This window comes from Heterodontus francisci, chromosome 23, assembly GCF_036365525.1.
Source record: "Heterodontus francisci isolate sHetFra1 chromosome 23, sHetFra1.hap1, whole genome shotgun sequence".
In the NCBI taxonomy this organism is placed as follows: domain Eukaryota; kingdom Metazoa; phylum Chordata; class Chondrichthyes; order Heterodontiformes; family Heterodontidae; genus Heterodontus; species Heterodontus francisci.
This window is the reverse complement of record NC_090393.1, coordinates 20,548,999-20,570,969: the sequence shown is the minus strand read 5'-3', so window position 1 is coordinate 20,570,969 and position 21,971 is coordinate 20,548,999. Positions and strand designations below refer to the sequence as shown.

Sequence of the window (21,971 nt, the reverse complement as noted above, 5' to 3'; positions counted from 1 at the left end):
CAGGATGGGGCTCTTTTCTCTAGAAAAGTGGAGGCTGAGGGGTGAATTTTTTGAATTGAAGATGATGAAAGAGTTTGATAAGATAGACGTAGAAAAGATGTTTCCACTTGTTGGGGAGACATACCAGGGGTATATAAGGTAGTCATGAATAAATCAACAGGAATTTCAGGAGAAACGTCTTTGCCCAGGGAGTGGTGAGAATGTGGAACTCGCTACCACAGGGAGTAGTTGAGGGCAATACAATAGATGCATTTAAGGAAAAGCTACATAAACACACAAGGGAGAAAGGAATAGAATTTACTGATAGGTAGGGCCCTACCAAATTCACGGTGTGAAAAATGCATTACTCTTAGTGAATTCTTGGCTCCTCTGTGAGATCAGCCATTTGGAAACTTCACTCATTTTATTCATTGACACAAGGCTCACCTCACTGATTGCTGGCATGTTGCGAACTTTGCGTGTTTTAGTGATTGCCACAAGGCTCACCTCGCTTATTGGTAGATGAGGAAGGGCTTCTGGTGCAGTTTTGAGAGAAGCAGTCTCAAGCATTAGTAGACAAGTGAGAATGCCAGAATGAGCAAATCAAAAACAGCCACAACCATTACCGCAGCACATCGAGTGAAAGAATTTGGAAACCAAATTCTGCATGTTGATGGTGGAATACTGTTTTGTAGAAGCTGCAATGTTTCATTGGATCACATACGGTGGGAAACAGTTCAGTGCCACTTAGAGTCCGAAAGCCATCGCAGCAGAGAACATCCGACACCACACTGATAAACAAACACGCAAAAAAACAAGCAACGATTTCACTTCTTTTCAAGAAGTTGACAGACAGCTCAGAAAATCATCATTTGATTACAATGGAACTTGTGGATACTTTTGCAAGTGCCAGTATACCATTGGATAAACTCGATCACCCAAAGCTGCGGTTGCTTGCCAAGTGCAAATAAACTACAACAGGACTACCTGTCAAAGGTTTTTGCTACACATTGTGAGGAGATGAAGTCTCAGATTAACGTATGTGAGTCTTTGCAATTATTTGTGATGAGTCCACCGATGAGCAAGACAACCAAAACAATATTTTGTTTGATTTTAGGTCTGGTAAGGCCGAAGAGGTACAGTCAGGAAAGCTAACAACAGTGCTTGCAGACTGTGTCCACTTAGAAGCTCTTAGTTACACCACAGTTTCCCAAGCAATAATCAAAACCATTTCAAAATATGGTGCAGATTTCAACAAAGTGTCTGCTTCATTAGTGACGATACAACTTACATGACAAAATCTTTCAGATCTGTGCTCCAAGGTGTAATTACATGTAATGCACATATAATTTCTCTTGTCAGTGAGCTGTGGAAATGCAAATTTGGCAAAGCCGACAAACTGGTCAGCTACATTAAAAAGATCTCCAAATGCTACCCTAGCCACAAGCTTTTGATATAGGCAACACATTGCAAATGCGGCTGAAATGACTGAAATTGGGGACAAAAAACATTGCCCTTCCTCCAGAGCCAATAATTACATGCTGGAATTCTTAATTTTGGGTAATACAGTAACTTGCAGCTCACCTGAAATACTACTCTGACTTCAACTCAGAAGAGCTCTCACTGACACCAAAAACACAGGTTTTAACAAACATTGTAACCCTTCTAAACGATGCTCTGCTTAATTATGGAGGTTCAGTTTGTTGCCAAGTATGCTACATGACTTGGTTTGAATCTCGACATCACAATCCACAAAACTTACGATAAAATTATGGATGTACTCTTCTGGGCTGAAGCACAGTCAAGCGAACAACACTCTGATGACGCTGAATTAAATGTCTGTGTTCAACGGGTGTTTTCTAGCAGGGCAAAGAAGCTAAAACAATATTACTGCTAATGGGGAAAGAGTGGTGAAGAAAAAGTGGCTTAGCGATTTCAACAACCTCCTGCAGCATTCCTGCAAGCTGTGCATATCTTTGACCCTGCACAAATGCACCTATTGATGGTAGATTTAAACTCATTTGATGCGATTCCTGGCTTTGACAAGAACTGTAGGCTGGAGATTCCTGTTTATAAAATCATTGCAAAAGAGGCAGATTGTACTTTGCCTGTGCTGCAGTTTTGAAACTCTGTGGAATGCAGAATCCCCACCTTGCAAGACAAGCATGGTGCTGTCTGACAATTCCAACAAACCGTGTGGACACGGAGAGAGCTGTGTCTAAACATGGGCAGGGGTTCACAGTGCAGAGACAGGGTGCTGAATTTTATGGGTCCCCTGAGACAGGTTCGGAGGTGGGGTCCCATAGAAATGTGATGGCAGGCGGGGGCAGAGAGCCCATCGCAACACAAATTTGCTGGGTGGGGGATAGGCCGAAGACAGCCTTCCCACCCAGAGGCCAATTAACAGCCACTTACTGCCGCTGTTTGGATTTAACCAACGGTGTTGAAGGGGGGGGGGGGCAGTGGGTACAGTCTCTGCCACACAGGGAAGTCACCCAGTAAAGCAAAGCAACCACCATGCAGGCTTTGGGGGGGGGGCCTCCTCTGGGGCCCACAAACAGCCCCACCAGGAAAACCTGCACCTTCGTGAACCACTCTCTGCCTACACTAAATGTCCACCCTCGCCTCACTTACCTTGGATCTGGGCTCAAAGCCACCACTCCTGGTGGTGCTGCCAGCCAATCACAATCTTGTAGGTTGGATCCCAGCATTGTAGAATCATTCTATGGAGCTCCAGATGGCTGAGGTGGGACACCGGCCTGACCTTTTAGCAGTGTTTATGAAATTTTTTTCTTCTTTGATGGGACATGGGCATCACTGGCCAAGCCAGCATTGTGTTGCCCATCTCACCCTAATTGCCCCATTAGGGCAGTTAAGAGTCAACCATATTGCTGCAGATCTGAAGACACATGTCAGCCAAACTGGGTAAAGATGGCAGATTTCCTTCTCCAATGGGTATTAATTAGTGAATCAAATGGGTTTCTGTGACAACCACTCATTGCCATTACTGAGACCAGCTTTCAACTCTTAAGTTTTGATGAAAGGTCACTAACCTGAAACATTAATTCTGCCTTTCTCTCCACAGCTACTACCTGATCTGCTGAGTATTTCCAGCACTTTTTATGTTTATTTCAGATTTCACTTTTAGTTCAACTCCTAATTTCTATTGTTGATTGAATTTAAGTTCTGCCAGCTGCAGTGCGATTTGAAGTTGTGCCCCAAGAACATTTAGCCAGATCTCTGGGTTACTAGTTTAGTGACATTACCACGACACCACCATCACCTCTTGGAGAGAAACGACAGTTGCAGGTTGCTCCATGCTCACATTCAGCCGCTGACTTCAGTGGGTAAAGAATGGGACCTGTTTTTAGTCAGCTTTTTACGATAATTTTTGAGTATACAGTAAATGCCATTTGAAACCAGTAACCTCCCTTGTCTTTGTTTTGTTTTAAATAGATCATTTTCATGGTTTGTTACAACACCATGGAATTTATGATTTAAATACGTGGAAGCGTGAAATTCATGATTCTTAAAATGCTGTGACTGTGAAATTTGTAAAATTTGTGTATTTGATCGGGGCATGCTGCTAGGGTTAGATTACGAGGGGTGGGAGGAGGCTTGTGTGGAGCATAAACACCGGCACAGACCATGCCTATATAATTCTATAAAATTACTTTTTAAAAAAATCACTAAACACCCACTCAGTCTGTTTTCCAAGACCAGGAATCTATGTTTCATGGTGTCCCCGACAGCTCAGAACATCACTGGTCAGTTTGACTAGGCGCTCAGATTCTGTGGTATTAACATCTGTCGCCATCTTGTGGAAGCAGTGAGTAAAGCAGACCCTGTCTGTCCAGGGAATATATAAATATGTAAGTGATATAGACCATGGGGTTCTGCAATCAGTTCCACTGGTTTTGTTGGCATAGCTGTGCAAAAGATCATGGAATTTTAAGCACAAATTACATTCAATGCATTCCAAGTTCCCATAGACTTTTGTACTAGTTTAAAAACTTTGCACTGGAAGCTAGCCACGGTCACTAAACTGGGCACGATCCCCAGAATCAATTGATCACCATTGCAAGTTTTCACTAATTAGTCACTTGCAGGCCTTTGAGGAAGCTCTAAAAATTAAGCAGGCTCTTTTTTGCACAAGGACACTAACAGGCCCGTTTTAAAAACTTTTAAATGACATTTTTTTAATTTACTAAGTAACTGACTACTGTACCCCAATATAGCAAACGGTTCTGCATTTTTTAAAGTCATTTTCAATCATTTAAAATCAGGTTACTCAGAGGTGATAGATTGACAGTGATTAAAATTACTATTTTTGTAATAAAACCATTTTCAGCTGTACTAATAAACTGCACCAAGTTGCCACTCTTCAGTATATCAAGGAATATTTTCCAAAACAAGATTTTTTAAGATTAAAAATTACATTTTAAAACACTGCCAGTTGCACCTGTTCATAAGGATTTTACATTTGGTGATTATGCAGATGAGTTCAAGTGACAACTCAAGAAAAACCACCTCAAAACTAGCGCAATTTGTGCCTGGCTTGCTGTTTGCACCCAAAGAGAAAACTCTATCCTGCTACGTTATGAGTTATTTACATTATTTTAGCAGGTCCTGTAACCTTCACTGGGGAATCTGCCTGGAATGGGCACATACATTGACTGCAACAGACTTTTGGTAGCTTTATGTTCCTGCTGGACTCAGTTTTGCTGGTATAATAAAATTTTATTTAAAAAGAATGTAGCACCCAAGCCTCTGAAATTGAATGCTGAGTGATTGATTGTCTCGTCTTTTAATGGATTTAAGATTTAAATGTCCCCTGCACTATCCAGAAAGCTGACTTACCTCAAGAGCATGCAGGCCCCTGTTTCTAACTGTTCAGAATGATAACCCATAATGAAACAGTCTAGCCTAACAAACCCAAGCTCCATATTACACTCAATAAACTTTATTGTACATCATTAATTAACCACAGTGAAACTTTTTACATCCACAGAGCATGTCATGTTTTTACAGCTATCTTTCATTAATGGAAATCAGGAATCTCACAAACACAACACACACACACAGCAATTAGAGCCAGCCGCTGTTTCAGCTTCAACTGTGCTTGACTACACTCAGAATCCTGCAGCAAAAGTGAATGCAGTAAATGTAAGAGACTGCCTCATATTCACCCTGCAGAATTATTTTAGTGCAATACGAAATTACATTTACATTTATAAAATTTACATTTAGAAAGTGATGAAGCCTTTTGCTGTGATGTTATTGTGCTCCAGGTTATAGTGAAAGGAAATTCTATCCTAGGAAACTTGAAATCCCATCATAACATTTCTGGTGCTAAAGCTTGGTTTTAAAGCCAAACGAGGTCTAGTTAGCAATTTCCGCAAAGTTAGAGTGGTTCTGCAAATGGTTAAATTACTGCTAGAATACTGCACTCAGAAGGAATAGGTCCCAGTAACTATACAGATTCAACAACACTGAACAACAGGGTAAAAATGCCATGTTCTTTATCTCATCTCTGATCCCTCAGTTTTTTTCTTTCCTTGCTTCCTTGTTACACTCAATAAAGTTTTGTTACTTGACAATGCTTTTCCCAGTCTCCAGGCTACGTCTATACTGAAATGTGACACATTTATCCTGAACGGTCCTCGTCTTATACTGAAGAGTCCTTATACTGAAGATCCACATGTACACACTGAAGAGTTCTTATACTGAAGGGTCCTCGTTTACACTGAAGAGTTCATATATTTACTGAACAATCCTGGTCTTAATGAAGTGTTGTCATCTATGTTGAAGAATCCACATTTTTTTCTGAAGGATCTTAGTCTATACTGAAGAGTTCACATCTGCACTGAAGAGTCATCGTCTACACTGAAGAATCCTTATACTGAATAGTCCTCGTCTTATATTGAAGTGTCCTCGTCTACACTGCAGAATTCACATCTTTACTGAAGAGTCATTGTCTAGTATTGAAGAGGCCTAGCCTATACTGAAGATTCCTCATTTTTACTGGAGTCCACATGTTTACTGTACCGTCCTCATTTATATTGTAGAGTCTTCATCTATACTGAAGAGCACACATCTTATACTGAAGAGTCCTGATCTTATTATAAAAAGTCCATGTCTATACTGAAGAGTCCTGGTCTATACAGTAAAGAGTGCTCGTCTATACTGAAGAGTCTTCATCTCCTATGACGTATCCTGGTCTCTGATGAAGAGTCCACGTCTTACGTGAACAGTCCTTGTTCATACTGGAGTATTTTTTTGTATTCGTTCACAAGATGTGGGTGTCACTGGCAAGGCCAGCATTTATTGCCCATTCTTAATTGCCCTTGAGAAAGTGGTGGCTCGTTCCTTCTTGAACTGCTGCAGTCCATGTGGTAGCAGTTGTAACACTTTTGATACAACTGAGTGTCTTGCTAGACCATTTCAGAGGGCAGTTAAGAGTCAACCACATTGCTGTGGGTCTGGGGTCACATATAGGCCAGACCAGGTAAGGACAGCAGATTTTCTTCCCTAAAAGACATTAGTGAATCAGATGGGTTTTTACAACAATCCAATAGTTTCATGGCCAACATTACAGATACTAGCCTTAAAAAAAACACCCAGATTCATTCAACAGAATTTACATTTATTAGCTGCTGTAGTAGGACTGGAACTCATATCACTAGATTATCAGTCAGGCCTTTGAATGGATAGTCCAATAACATAACCACTGTGCTACCATACCAACACTAAAGAATCCTATTCTATACTAACAGTCTTTGTCTATACTGAAAAGACCTTTTGATACACTCATGAATCCATGTCTTTGTGGAAGAGTCCTCATCTTATACTGAAGAGTCTACATCTTAAATGAAGAATCCTCGTCCATACTGAAGAGTCCATGTCCACACTGAAGAGTCCTGGCCCTATACTAAAGAGTCCTTGTCTCTACTAAAGCAGCCTCATTTCTACTGAATAGGCCACATCTTAAATGAAGAGTCCTCCTCCATACTGAGCAGTCACCATCCTTACTGGAGTTCTCATCTACACTGAAGAGTCCATATTTATACTGCAAAGTTCACCATATTATTTTCTGATTTTCATTTTCACCAACACTGACTAACCTCATTGATGAATGATGGCCAGCAGGGCTGGGTACTGGAAGGCAACCAATGCCTGTTGAATTGTGCATCAGCTAAAGTAAGTATATTTAGGAGAGGAGAACATTGATCAGAGTGGATGGAGAAGGAAAATAAATTCAAATATTTTAAACAAGAAGTTTATGTAATTATATACATTCAATAGAAGAATTTATTTTAATATGTTTTTACACATTTAGTAAAGCCTGATGTTCACACATGTTCATGTTACTGGACTTTTACATCTGTATTGGATGAATTTCTATTGTCAACTATTAGGGGAGATCAGGCCAGGTCCCCCATGAGCCTGAGAGTGAGTGAATCAGCAGGTGAGTCACTCTGGACCCCACACCCCACCCTACAGACCGGTTGCAGAGCAACCTATCAATTTAAGGTGGATATTAAAGTGAGTCCTCGGGGAACTGAGAAGAAAGCTTAGCAAACAGGTCACCCATCCGACAGTCCAGCAATCTGCAGCTTTGCACCAGCATCAGTGGGAAATAAAGGCTGGGGACACACTGCATATCCTACCTTCCACACAATTACCCCGAGTGCTGGTGAGTGGCCAAGAAGCACCCAGTTTTCCAGAAGGCATCAGCTGCACTCCGGGTGAGAAATGAAGCGGCAGCATGTTCGGGAGTTAAAATACCCTGGGTCTATTTTCTGCAGCACAGTATGATGTATTGTTCCAAACTCCCTAAGTTCCTATATGAATGACACACGCACTCACTGTAACAGCAACAGCAAATTTCAGGCTATAGAGAGAGAGATGGACAGTTACAGGTAATAGACAAACATTGAGAAAGATATAAGGGGATTCTATAATCTCACGTTCCCAGCAAGACATGCTCAAGGGAATGGAGTTCCAAGGTCAAGGATACAACATTGTATTCATATCTTCCACTCATGCTGCTTGAGAGCATAGCTTCCCCGATGAGAGCACACGATTTCAGAATCACCCTGTTACAGAGCGAAATATATAGAAACTGACAATTAAAAAGAGACGCAGACAGGAAAAGACAGCAGATAAAACAAGAACAGTCACAAACAGAATCACACAGATAGAAAAGGAAAGTGCGCAAAGGAGAGACACAGAAAGAGGGAAAGACAGAAAGAGGGAAAGACAGAAAGGTAACTGAAGGAGAGGGATGAAGACAAGGAGCAGTGGCACAGAGTTCTAATCACACAATGTCGTATTATTTACAGTGTTGACTAGGTAACTAATTAAATAATAATATAATGATTGCATTCATACAACAGCTCCCGAAGCTCAAATAGTCATGAAGCCTCTTGGAGGAGTTCATCATCACATTAAAAATCAGGATAACCCTTGCAGGCTGATTGTCCCACATGTCTTTCACCTACAAGTAACAATGACAGTCTGCCCAGTCTCTGTGCTTTGTTCACCTGTCACAGTGACAAGAGACCTTTGATTCCTTGTTACTTTGCCTTCTCCAGCAGCCATGGTCCACTTCATGCCAGTCTTTCTCTCTAAACATGTTGCTCTGCCCAGCCTCTTATTGCCACATTGGTGGTAGTGACCCAGACACTGGGATTTGGAGACTTGGATGTGACTTGCTAGTGGACAGTTGACTTGTTTCATCTGGCTTCAAATGGACAGCTCCATCCTGACGGGGTGATTGGGAGAGTTTCAGAGACAAACATGGATGCGGAACGCTGTCACTTTGCTGCATGTCACGGGACTGCACGACGAGTTCCTGACCCTGGCTATTAGACCTCCCTCTGGTGGCAGCTGCTGTGTCAGGAATGGTCTGATCTTTGCCCCGAGTTGCTGGGTTTTTGAAAGCAGCTGGAGCTGTAGGTGAAAGTGTGTCCCTCAGGTTGCTTGTGGAGTTCTGGCTGTTTCCAGCAGTGGCTCTGGTTCCTGGCTGTTTGAGTTGTCCGGAGAGTGACACCTGAGCTCCCCTCGGCGAGGGGCTTCGACTTTTGCTTTTGTGCTTGGAGCTTACCCTGAGGTTGAGACCCTGCAGGGATTTCGTTAGTGGTGCAACAGGGCTCTTACTCCGACTCCGACTCCTGCTGATCCTCTTCTTCGTTTTGCCTGGGCTGGGGCTGCGGGATTTGGGAATCAGCTTCAGGGTGCTCATCTCCTCTCCATCAGAGCTGGAATCAGAGCTGTCAGATTTGCTGGAGTTGGAACTTGAGGAGGGCAGAATTATCTAGGGGGAAAAAATAGGAAATTGACTTTGAATTCGCCTGCATATAATCCTTGCATGTTTTGAGTAAAGCAGGTAAAATCTGCCTCTGTGTCTGACTGTTGCCACCTCGTCCCCAGAATGATTCATAACAAGATTGAAGGGTCACACATGCCACTGGAGACTGCTCTTCACTCGAGTTACCCTCTGCAGTGCAGAGCAGCCCCTCCAGATTAATATGTCAATCAGTAAAATTCTGGGGGAGGGCTAGGGCAGGAATTCCCTTCAACTGTCTTTAATGCTCTTTGTTTAAAATATTAAAATGCAATTAATAAAGCTTTATATTTGTGTAGCACAGGATGGTCAGATGCAATTCTGATTGCTTTTTCTTTGCAAACTGCACTCATGGCTCTGAATCAGAAGGTTCTGGGTTCAAGTCCCATTCCAGGCATAAAATCTAGGCTGATAGTCCAGTGCAGTACCGACAGAATGCTGCACTGTTAGAGGAGACATTGTTTGGATAGGACATTAAACTGAGACTCCCATCTACCCTCTCAGGTGGTTGTAAAAGATCCTATGGCACTATTTCAAAGAGCAGCAGGAGAATTCTCCCTGCTGTCCTGACTGATATTTTTCCCTCAGCCAACACCTAAGTAAAAATTATCTCATCTTCATCACATTGCTGTTTGTGGGAGCTTGCTGGGTTTACATTGGCTGCTGCTTTTCCTACATTACGACAATGACTACATTTCAAAAGTACTTAATTGTCAGCTGCTCTTTGGGATGTCCTGAGGTTGTGAAAGGTGTTACGTAATCACAAATCTTTCTTTGTGACACTGGGGGAAGGACATGTCTCCAGGTAACTTTTGCATTCCTTTGAATGACCAGCAGTGTTGGCAGAAATTGAAAGCAGTCCATGTAACTCCCCCCTCCCACAATGACATGCCTCTGTTGTGCATCATTTGTAATGAACTCCAATATATTTTTTTTACTAGGTTAAGCTTACATGCCACTTAGGCCTTTCCAAAGGGTATGTATCTTCCTGGTCTGTTTGACTCAGTTACACATTGAATAAACTCACTGAGTTGTTGTAGGAGCCTCGAGAATCATTGCCAAGGCTTACACATTAAGACTGGCCAATTGATTGAGATGTCAAGGATTTCCGGCACCCCTGAAAGTAGGAAGAGTCAGGACCTTCAGGAGAGGATGGGAGAAAATTCAATTTTGCAAAACAGTTTTCCTGTAGTTACCCAGCCTATGCCAAGCTTTCTGGCGGTGATTCAAGCAATTTGCCAGCATCTCAATAATGGCACAGAGAATCAAGGAAATCTTTACATAGCGGAGCGGGAATGGAATCACCAAGCACATGGTTAACTTCAGTCTCTCTATGGCACAGCAAGAGCTGAGCCACCAAACTGCCAACTTAATTACTGGTAGACTGGCACTAGGCATGGCATCCCATGGTCCATCAAACCTGGGCACTATTGCATTCACCTACATGCACTGTGATACTCAATTGTGAAATACGTCCTTGCATACAGAAATGCAAACACATGCTGCAGAGACAAGTGTGATGCATCAAGGGCAGATCTCTGGCTGCATCTTCTGACCTGGAATGGCTCAGTCACTCCCACAATGGTGTTGAAATTGTTGCTGTAGTAGCACAGGATGTACTCCCCAGTGCCCTTTGGCACGGATTCCTCACTGAACATGACCTGCAGAGAGATGGAAGAAATTCCACAACAAATAATAGCACGGAACTGATACAGTGCAGCTGATTATGTTCTTTGCTGAATTTTCTCTCCATTCTCTCTTTCCCTGAAGAGGTTGGCTCTGGTTGGGTGCCAGTCACCTTGCTGCACCTCGCCAGTCACCATTTTTACGTACGAGCCTAAGCAGCGAGTGTCATCAGGCTATTCACTGTGGAGGGCATCACAGCCAAGCCTGGACACACCCCAACTCAATGTCCAAGTCTACAGGAGTCATTGGATAGTGTGGCTACATTTTCAGCTCTTGTAGCCCTGGGTAAACTGAAACTGGATTCTCTTTAATCAATGAAAATGTTTAAAGAGAGAGGTGCCTCACTATTGTTTGGGAATGAACACTGGCATCTCAGTGTTTGAGTGCACCATCTGGTGTGGAATTGAGCAGAACAGAGCAGGAAGATCAATCCCTGGTTATAGTGGGCTAACTGATCTCAGGGCAACCGGAGTGACACCTGGACTCCAAAGGTTAAATCACCTGGAGAGATTACACAAGCTAGGGTTGTAATCCCTGGAATTTTAGAAGGTTAAGGGGTGATTTGATCAAAGTTTTCAAGATATTAAGGGGAATAGATAGAGGAGGTACAGAGAAATAATTTCAGCTGGTTGGGGAGTCGAGGATTAGCGGAGTAGTCTAAAAATTAGAGCCAGACCTTTCAGGAGTGAAATTAGAAAAACTTCAACACACCAAAGGAGATAGAAATTGAACTCTCCCCCATAAATGGCAACTGGCGCTAGGTCAATTGTTGGTTTTAAATCTGAGATTCATAGATTTTTGTTAACTGAAGTTATTAAGGAACTTGGGATTAGGTCACAGATTAGTCATGATCTCATTGACTTGAACAGACTCGAGGGGCTAAATGGTCTACTCCTGTTCCTATGTTCCAACTGCTGCATTGTGACAATTGGCACCAATGTCACTAGAGGGGGAATATCTGCCTGGATTCCTGCTCTTGATCATTGAACCCTCACTTCCTTCCCACTACTACATTACGGAGTGCACTGGGAACCTCACCCTGCATGACTCAGTGTCATCTGGAGTGAAGGGAGGAGTTAAATTTTGGGTTAAGGGACTGGTCCATAGTACTATTTGCTTTTGTGTCTTTTTTTTTGCTTCCCAGTGCAATGAGGATTTTTCATTGTGATATATAAAGAGCCATAACTTTAATAAATTATTGAACTATTGAAATTACCGAGGCCTAGAAATAAAAGATGGAGGTGTCCAAATCAACGTCTGGTGTCCATCAAGGTGAGGAACCTCAGGTGCTGTACAGTTTAGATGTAGATGCCATTTTATCCTAACAAACCTGTAAGAGCAGCCTTATTGGACTGTACAAAATAGCCAATTTAATGCCAATTTATGACCATTTTGTGCAGTGAGCTCACACACATTTAAATCAGGTTGTGATTGTCCAAACTGATGTTGGATAGGGCCCTTACAGCCAGTAGACAGGGGAAACTTTCATCTAAATATCGGAGCACATAGGCTACAGCAAGGAAACAAGCCACTCAATCAAACCAGTCCATCGCAGCATTTATCCTCCATGTAAATCAATAGTCCTTATCATTGTACCCACAATATTCCTGTATTTCCTTATCCTTCATAATCTTAAATGTTGACATGGTTTCTGCCTCAACCACTAAGCCTTTGAAGTAAACCCATAGGCTTAGAACTTTCTTGTGTCACAAGTTTTTCCTACCTAAGCCTTCAAATTGGATTTGAACCCATACGGCAAAGGTAAGAAGTCTATCTCTAACCTACAACACCACCCAGGGCTATAATGAGTTTACTTCCAGTATCATCAGGGAATAAATGCATGGCAGTAATTACCTGATAGCATTGCTTCACGGCATCAGCTTCATCATGCTTTGCCCAGACATATGTTACGTAGTCCTTGTGATGTTTAAAGCCAACCTGTATGTAGAGATAGGAAAGAAAAGCAAAAGAGGTCTGTCAGATCTTTTTGTTTGAGGCTTTTAGTCTTTTTATTTTCTCTTCAGTACCCTTGGCCCCATCCTTAATCTGATCAAGGGAAACCCTGCATTACTGCCCAAAGCCAAGTCCTAGGACTAGCCTTTCTCTAGATGGCAGTTGCGCAGAACCCAGTACCTCCGAAACCCAATTTCTTTGAAAGTTGCCCAGTGACGTGACACAGATGTTTTACTACTAAACATCCAGTCTTCACCCAGACAACGTACCAGGGTATGGCAGCTACCTGTGGAATTGCAACCGGCATGAGTCACTGCCTTCAGCATCGGAAAGGTTAGCTGAAACATTCAGAGGGAAAATTGAAGAAGGAAGAAAGAATAGATGTCAGACCTACAACCAGTGTATCAACCCTTTGAGAACAGACTTAGCACAAAGGCCCCGGAATTCTGGTGTCTCTTCTCCTCAGTGGAAATGGAATGCGTGGCCACCTGCAGCTCCAGCTGTAGACCCAGTGCCCAATCACAAAATGGGGACAGGTGGTCCGTACAGGTGTGTCAGAGGTGCTCAACCTATGGCGTTGATGGAACTCGGACTGGTATCAAGCCACTCTAGTAGGAGCACTCCACAAACTGGGAAGACAAAGTACTATATTTTCCCCACTGCTCCTAAGGGAGCAAAGTGACTCTTGCTTCTCAGGTTGTGGGTTCAAGTCCCACTCTAGAGTGCTGCACTGTTGAAGATTTAGTTTTCTGTTGGATGAAATGTTAAACCGAGGCCCCGTCCTCCTTCTCAGGTGAACATAAAAGATCCCATAGCACTATCTGTAGAAGAACAGGGATTATCTGGAGACTAACAGTAGATTTAACTGGTCAATAACACATTGCTGTTTGTGGGATCTTGCTTTGCGCAAAATGGCTACTGTGCCTTTCCCTACATTACAACAATGAAAGCCCTTGAAAAGTGCTTGCCTAGCTGCAAAGCACTTTGGGATGGCCTGAGGTTATGAAAGGCACTAAATAAATATCAATTCTTTTGTTTATCTTTAAAAGTAATTGCTTGGAGGCTTTATTAGGCTCAGAACTTAAACCAGCTCGCAATAGCGTGTGTTGAATTGGGCTTAGCGAGAGATGTGCAGAAGTTTTGAGGTGGCCCAGGAACACTCCAGAAATACCTCAAAGTAATCTGAAAACATTGGCATGGGGAGGTAACAGAATTTACCATCTCCATATATGCCAACCTGCAAAAGCTACAAATTGCTTCACAAAAAAAGAGGACATGACCACAAAAAGCTGACAACTTGAAAAACACAATATACAACTCAGCATCTCTCCTGCATAAGCCAAACCAAAGCCAACTGAAACAGGCAACTGAACAAGTTTAATTCCTTTTTATTTTGAGTTTCAGGATTTTTATGATTGTTTTGGGATTACATTGCACAATTTAGTATTTGTTTTAAATGTTAATGGTCCCTAAAACAGCTTGACTGGCTCTGACTGACCCCTGTCTGATTCTTGCTCCATGAAGTATAGTCTCCAGCCTTTTACATACATTTGCAATGTCAGAGCACGCACAGAAGAGGTTGGATTCTATATTTATGGAGTATGAGTTGGCCAAACCTTCAAATACTGTTTGAGGAGTCTCTAATGGCAAACAGGGGCTCAAAAAGCAAACTGTCCACACAAAGTGAGGATGGTTGGTAATTTCTGCTTCCTCCAAACAGAATTTGAGGCAGATGTTGCACAGAGCAGAAATCCAGGTTCTGTTTCCCCATATGGGAAGTCTGTTCACACAGTGCCCTCCCCATGTGGGCAGTCTGCTTGCTCTGTGCCCTCCTCATCTGTGGACAGTCTATTCACACTGTGCCATTCCCAGTCCCCAGAAATTTGGCTCCAAGATATTCTGTTTCCTGCAGGAATGGAAGCTAAGTTTTTATGGTAGTGAAATTAATTATATATTTTCAAGGCTTGTGTCAGGAATAACCTTGGACTTCAAAAAGGGTTATAAAGTATTAACAGTTTAACTGGCTTTAAAATAGCAACTGCTAGCAATTTATTAGAAGAGAGCACTGGGGGAGTCTGGGCGACTTGAAAGCTAAAGCTGTTTCCAAGTTGCTGAACAGCACTCTGACTTTCCATTCCTGTTTCCACAGCAAGTGAAGTGAGGAAAAAATGCTCTTCAATATTTAGAATATAGAACTCTTTCTCATTTTAACTTAAAATTCATGGCTTTGTTACCTTAGCAGGTCTGTACAGACCAGTGAGTGGGAAAGCTCACTGTCACCTTTACGGGAAAGGTGACCCTATAAAATGGTGGCCTTTCCCTCTGGCAGAGTAACATTTGTCGAGAGCTACTGATGAAACTCAACCCTCTCGGTGGATATTGCAGCCATAGCAAAAGTGCCACTGCCTCATGGATAACTCTACAATCAAGGCGAGGGCATCTGTGGGAGCAGTACAGGAGAAACTGGGCATTCGACACATCATCAGACAACAGAGAAATTGAGCCACACTCTTCTCCACCCAGGATGATCTGGTCTCTGAATAAAATGATGTAGGCACCCACCCTGTCACAATGTATAACCAGACAGATTTTTGTTGCATTTCATTCTCAGGATGTGGACATCACCAGCAAGGCTGGAATTTGTCATCCATCCCCTTGATGCCCTGTGATGACAGTGGTGGACCTTGTTCTTTAATCGCTGCGCTGTTTGATACAACTGAATGACTTGTTAGGCCACTGCAGAGGGCAGTTAAAGGTCAACTAGATTGATGTGTAACTGCAGGCACATATAGGATGGTTTTATACTCACGTGAAGTGCAGCAATTGAAAATACAAGAACCCAAAATGAAGAGTTATAAAAATTGACCTTTCCATTAAAAAGCGGACAATGTGCTGGAAACAAATGAACACTGTCCCTGCATATTTGAACTGTCTTACTGTCTGGTAAGAAAAAAAGAATACATTACAAGCAAAGAGGTGTCAATTACACCCATCCTGAACCCATCAAGAGACGTTTTTGAATTAAATGGGTTCCTCTAAAATAAAGAAGTTGTGAAATAGCCACATGCTGGGCTTTGTGGGTCACCACAGGGAGGGAGATCTACATCTCCCAACTGAAGCAAGATGTGTGATATTTTGACCTTAAAAATAGCTCTCCGGACATGGTTAGAGAGAGAGAGATAGAGAGAGAGAGAACCAGGACAAACATCACTAAAGCCTGTCCAGCTATGATCTGGGAGGAATCCAACCAAAGCCAAAGAAGGTGCCCTACAGTGAGTTCTACACTTCAACTTGTGCAGCAGACAATTGAAGGTGATTGCCCCGTCTCTAGATTAAAGACTCAGATACCAGAGAAATCTACAAAACCCAGGCCTGCAACTTGAAAAGAGAATTGACCTCAGAGAAGATTCAACAGGTTTACTGTAAACCCCAAAAACTTACCTTACTTCAACCCACTTAACCCTTTTCCTCTCTATCTCTTGTGTGTGTGTGTGTGTATGTGTGTGTGTGTGTATGTGTGTGTGTGTGTGTGTGTATGTGTGTGTGTGTGTGTATGTGTGTACACGCATGCGCATGAGTGAATGGGTGTGTGGGTGCGGGTGTGACTTTTTTGGGAATGAATATTGCTCAATGAATAGTTAATCTCTTTTAACCCTACAAGAAAACCCTGTCGCTTTCTGTTTATTTGACAAATGAAACATAAAGGGGTTAAAACCTAGTAACTAAGACACTTGCTGCGGTCAGTAGGGAGTTGAACAGTGGAGACCACCCACACCCCTTACCACTTGGCTATAACAATGGTAAGTCTCAAAATACCATGGTTCGAGAATTTGAATATTCTAAATATTCCCATGCTTGATCTACTGCTCCTGTGTAAGATTTTGAATTCTAGAAACATGCAACAGCCATTTTGTGAAATGACAGAAATGTAAAACGTCACTGATTCTGTGTTACTATCATCCTTCCCACTGCATAAGGATACAGGAGTCCCTGTAATATGAATGTGTACATGATACAGCATTCACACGCCAGCCTGTTGCTGAGCTTGGACCTCTGGCCATGCTGGCCTTTCGCAGAATTATAACATAGAGCTTTGGCATTGATGGTCTGGTCTGATGGTCTGTTTCAGTGAAGACAAAAATTAGCTCTTATATTTAACAGCTTAAATATTAAACAGTTTACCCTGTACAAACCAAGCCAGTCCCAAGAGCTCTTGGCGAAGGAGCTCGCCATCCTGTATCTGACCACAGCGTCCGACGGCTTGTTCCATTCATCCTCCACCTGTAGCTGAATCAGTGGGGTCTGCATTTTATGGGAAAACTACAAAAACAAATCAGAAAAGAGAAACACGAAGCCTTAAGTGAAATAAGTCTCAACAAATAGCAACCAACTCCTGAAGACTACGGGCCTCCAGAGAAAAGCTATCTTTAATTCAACACTAATTGTCATTAAAATAATAACCTCACTCAGAAAGGTCATACTATGGCCGGCGCACGGGTATAAAGGGGCACTCTTCTGAGGTTGGGAAACAGCTTTATTAACATCTACGCAAACTATGACCTGGGAGTGCTTGTTATTTGCTATATCATACTCAAGGTCCCCATAAACCCCCACACATGTGAGTTTAAAGTTTGATCGATCTTATAGGTTCAATCTGATAGTAAAACTCAGGCAAGTTTTACACTCTTCGTAACTGCCTCATGCCAGGCTTGAACCCAACCTCAAGACCCTTCCCCCACAGTCTGAAAGCCAAGACCACAAATCCAGCCACAGTCTCTCCCCCAAGATAGCCCAACCTCAAATGGAGCTGGAAGTGTAATGTGGTGGATGTGTGTGGGGGAAAGGGAATGGGATGTAACAGGCAAGGGGTGGAAAATTGTGCGAGCCTGGAAACACAGAATCTCCAGACAAAGGAGCAACCAGCATGATTTTCAATGGGGTCTGAGGTGAGTGGAATAACCAAACATCACAGGAATTCCTCACCAGAATTCTTGTGGGTCCCGGGTCCTTTCCACACAGCCAGAAAGAGCCCAGTGTTCAAGTCATTATAGGGATGGAAGTATTATATTTTGTCGTAACAGTTTGGCACAACTGAGAGGCTTGCTAGGCCATTTCAGAGGGCAGTTAAGAGTCAACTACATTACTGTGGGTCTGAAGTCACACAAAGGCCAGAGTGGGTAAGGACAGCAGACTTCCTTCCCTCAAGGATGTTAGTGAGCCAAATGGTATTTTGTAACAATCCAATAGCTACACGGTCACCATTAATGATAGCAGCTTTCATTCATATTTAATTAACTGAATTTAATTTCCCCAGCAGCTATGGTGGGATTTAAACACGTGTCCAGACCTCTGGATTACTAGTCTGTTACGGCCAGGTAAGAAATGGGTCTAGGGATTCCCTCTCAGCCTTTGCCTGGTTTGACCGTAACAGGGTTTAATTTTTAAAAACACAGTGTTTTTAGCTCCCCCTCAGTGAATCCTTGTTCACTGCTCTCCAATTGTAAGGCAAATAAATCAACTAGACTGGTTTTCTTAGATTTAAACAAGAAAGGTGTCAGTTTATTAACCTTAAAACTCTAATTCGGTTAAAACTACTATGAATACTGCGACGCAACCACGCTAGCATGCACACACGATAAACACACATGCTGATAGAGACAGAAAAGGAGAAAGAATAAAAAGGAAAAGTCTGAAGCAATAGCTGGAGTTCATTTATTATTTTGAGTTCAATGTAGAGACTTTGATTGCAGTTAAATCTTGCTGTTTCGTTGGGGCCCAGTGCACACTTTCAAACTTGTTTCAATGTAGCAGTCTTCTCTCTTGACGTTTATGTGGCTTCAGTGGATCTGGAAATTTGTGAGAGAGAGCGAGCTGGGAGAGAGACCTTCCTTCTCTTTTGTCTTCACAGCAGTCTCTGTCTTCAAACTGTCCCGTGAGCACGATTTAAACCTCCAAGTTGGCCAGCAGGTTAGTCACGTGACTGAGATTTTTCAACAACTCACCTGCATTTTTTGTGGATTCTCCATCTTAGCAGATCAGTGGGGGGGGGGGGGGGGGGTAGGGGGAAGGGGGTAGATGGAATGCTGGTTTGTTCCACATTCAATGTCCAGTGATCAAAATCCATTTGGGTTAATTGGATCAGGAAGCAGTTCTATTGTCTCTCTGGGCAACTGTCTCTTAGTATGCAAATGTTTCCAGCCACTGGGGTGGCACAGTGGCGCAGTGGTTAGCACCGCAGCCTCACAGCTCCAGCGACCCGGGTTCAATTCTGGGTACTGCCTGTGTGGAGTTTGCAAGTTCTCCCTGTGTCTGCGTGGGTTTTCTCCGGGTGCTCCGGTTTCCTCCCACAAGCCAAAAGACTTGCAGGTTGGTAGGTAAATTGGCCATTGCAAATTGTCCCTAGTATAGGTAGGTGGTAGGGAAATATAGGGACAGGTGGGGATGTGGTAGGAATATGGGATTAGTGTAGGATTAGTATAAATGGGTGGTTGATGGTTGGCACAGACTCGGTGGGCCGAAGGGCCTGTTTCAGTGCTGTATCTCTAAAACAAAACTGCTGTCATTTCTTTAAACAAGTCATCTTTTCAGTTCAGCAACAGTTTAAAATTAATGTCCATATGACAAAATTAATATGCCTCATTCTTGGAAGGTGAGGTCTGCATGACACCTCCACACCCAGTGGAATGAAATGTGATTTTTGGAAGAGCATTTCATTAAAAAAGACCAGAGAGAAGAGTAAGTACAGGAAAACACACATGCATCTCTCTCATTCTTTTTCATTCATTCAGAAATCCTGAAAATTGTTACTGCCTGTCTTTACTTCGTATCAGTGCTGTTTTAAACTGCCCTTTTTGGCTTCCCAATAAACAGGTGATTTTTGGGGACTTTTTTCGGTTTGCACATTTCCATGACTGCCTAGGGTGTGTTTGTTCCTGTTGAGGTTTGCAGCGGGGGAAGGGTTCGATTTAATTAGCCCTAAGTTGCAGTTCTGCTCAGGAGAGTCAGTAGTGGGTGGGTCCATTCTGAACTCTCTTTCAGTGCTTTGATGAGTCATGCAAGGACTTTTCACCTTAGGGGATGGCTGGTTTCCTTTTCACCTGACTGTGGGGGTGGATTCTTTGTTAATCTTCCCTTTGTCCTCTGGGACACTTCCTGCTTGCAGGTATTTGTCCAGATTCTACTGCACTTCCCTGCGGCACTGTGACTAGGTAAGGCATCACCCTCATGGTTTCTCTGCCCTCTTGAGGACTTTCTTTTTGTCGCTGCAGGTTTCTGTAAATGCTGTTAGCAAATCTGGTGGGGTGTTTCTAGTGTCTGCATTTACATAGGAGGATGTTGGGTCTAAGTTTTCCAACATTTCGGGGTTGGCTGGCTGGACAATAGGGGTTTTCATCTGGGATTCCTCCCGGACTTCCTTTAACCAGCCCTCTTTGTCCTTTTTTCCCCTTTCCTCTCTAACCTTTTTCTAGTCCTGTACCTTTCTGCCCCCTCTAGTTCTCAGCAGGGGTCCCTTAAAATTCACCAGCCCTCTGCTGGAGGGTCCTCCTAACACCGATACAGGACTTAGGGGTGCAGATTTCACTTTAGGTTGGGGTTTTCCTTCAACCCGGCACATGTGGCAACTCCTACAGCACATCTTTATGGAGTTTTGGCCAGTCAAACTGCTGTCTTATGCGGGCTTTGGTTTTTTGCATCAATGGAGTTAGATGAAGCAGATAGAGTGGGAACAGACTCATGTGGAGCAGAAACAGTATAAATAGGTTGCATCGACCGGCCTGTTTTTGTGCTGTAAGTTCTATGCAACTATATGTAATTCTATGTGGTCTGGTTAACCTATTTTATGTAGTCAGAAGTGTCTTTTTGCGAACGCTCACAGAGAATCGGGAATCAGGAGGAGAGAGGCAGGCGGAGAATCAGGAATCAGGAGGAGAGAGGCAGGCAGAGAATCGGGAATCAGGAGGAGAGAGGCAGGCAGAGAATCGGGAATCAGGAGGAGAGAGGCAGGCGGAGAATCAGGAATCAGGAGGAGAGAGGCAGACGCAGAATCGGGAATCAGGAGGAGAGAGGCAGACGGAGAATCAGGAGGAGAGAGGCAGATGGAGATCAGGAATCAGGAGGAGAGAGGCAGGCGGAGAATCGGGAATCAGGAGGAAAGAGGCAGACGGAGAATCAGGAATCAGGAGGAGAGAGGCAGGCAGAGAATCAGGAATCAGGAGGAGAGAGGCAGGCAGAGAATCGGGAATCAGGAGGAGAGAGGCAGATGGAGAATCAGGAATCAGGAGGAGAGAGGCAGGCAGAGAATCGGGAATCAGGAGGAGAGAGGCAGGCGGAGAATCAGGAATCAGGAGGAGAGAGGCAGGCGGAGAATCAGGAATCAGGAGGAGAGAGGCAGGTGGAGAATCAGGAATCAGGAGGAGAGAGGCAGGCAGAGAATCGGGAATCAGGAGGAGAGAGGCAGGCGGAGAATCAGGAATCAGGAGGAGAGAGGCAGACGGAGAATCGGGAATCAGGAGGAGAGAGGCAGACGGAGAATCAGGAGGAGAGAGGCAGATGGAGATCAGAAATCAGGAGGAGAGAGGCAGGCGGAGAATCGGGAATCAGGAGGAAAGAGGCAGTCGGAGAATCAGGAATCAGGAGGAGAGAGGCAGGCAGAGAATCGGGAATCAGGAGGAGAGAGGCAGACGGAGAATCGGGAATCAGGAGGAGAGAGGCAGGCAGAGAATCAGGAATCAGGAGGAGAGAGACAGACGGAGAATCGGGAATCAGGAGGAGAGAGGCAGGCAGAGAATCGGGAATCAGGAGGAGAGAGGCAGACGGAGAATCAGGAATCAGGAGGAGAGAGGCAGGTGGAGAATCGGGAATCAGGAGGAGAGAGGCAGGTGGAGAATCAGGAATCAGGAGGAGAGAGGCAGGCAGAGAATCGGGAATCAGGAGGAGAGAGACAGACAGAGAATCAGGAATCAGGAGGAGAGAGGCAGACGGAGAATCGGGAATCAGGAGGAGA

At 43.5% G+C, this 21,971-nt stretch overlaps 1 protein-coding gene across 4 annotated transcripts in view; it reads right to left on the bottom strand.

Moving 5' to 3' along the window:
- Window positions 1-4,935: 4,935 nt before the first annotated feature.
- inpp5jb (inositol polyphosphate-5-phosphatase Jb) overlaps window positions 4,936-21,971 on the bottom strand; it is a 112,891-nt gene continuing 95,855 nt past the window's right edge. For 3 of the 4 annotated variants that reach the window (XM_068054830.1, XM_068054833.1, XM_068054832.1), the window contains 4 exons: window positions 17,150-17,287; window positions 12,869-12,952; window positions 10,885-10,989; window positions 4,936-9,298 (listed from right to left, as the gene is read on the bottom strand). In XM_068054830.1, coding sequence (XP_067910931.1) covers window positions 8,636-9,298; window positions 10,885-10,989; window positions 12,869-12,952; window positions 17,150-17,287 — 990 coding nt within the window. In that variant the 3' untranslated portion in view covers window positions 4,936-8,635. The remainder of the gene's footprint in view (window positions 9,299-10,884; window positions 10,990-12,868; window positions 12,953-17,149; window positions 17,288-21,971) is intronic. The other variant, XM_068054831.1, reaches the window with a different exon arrangement.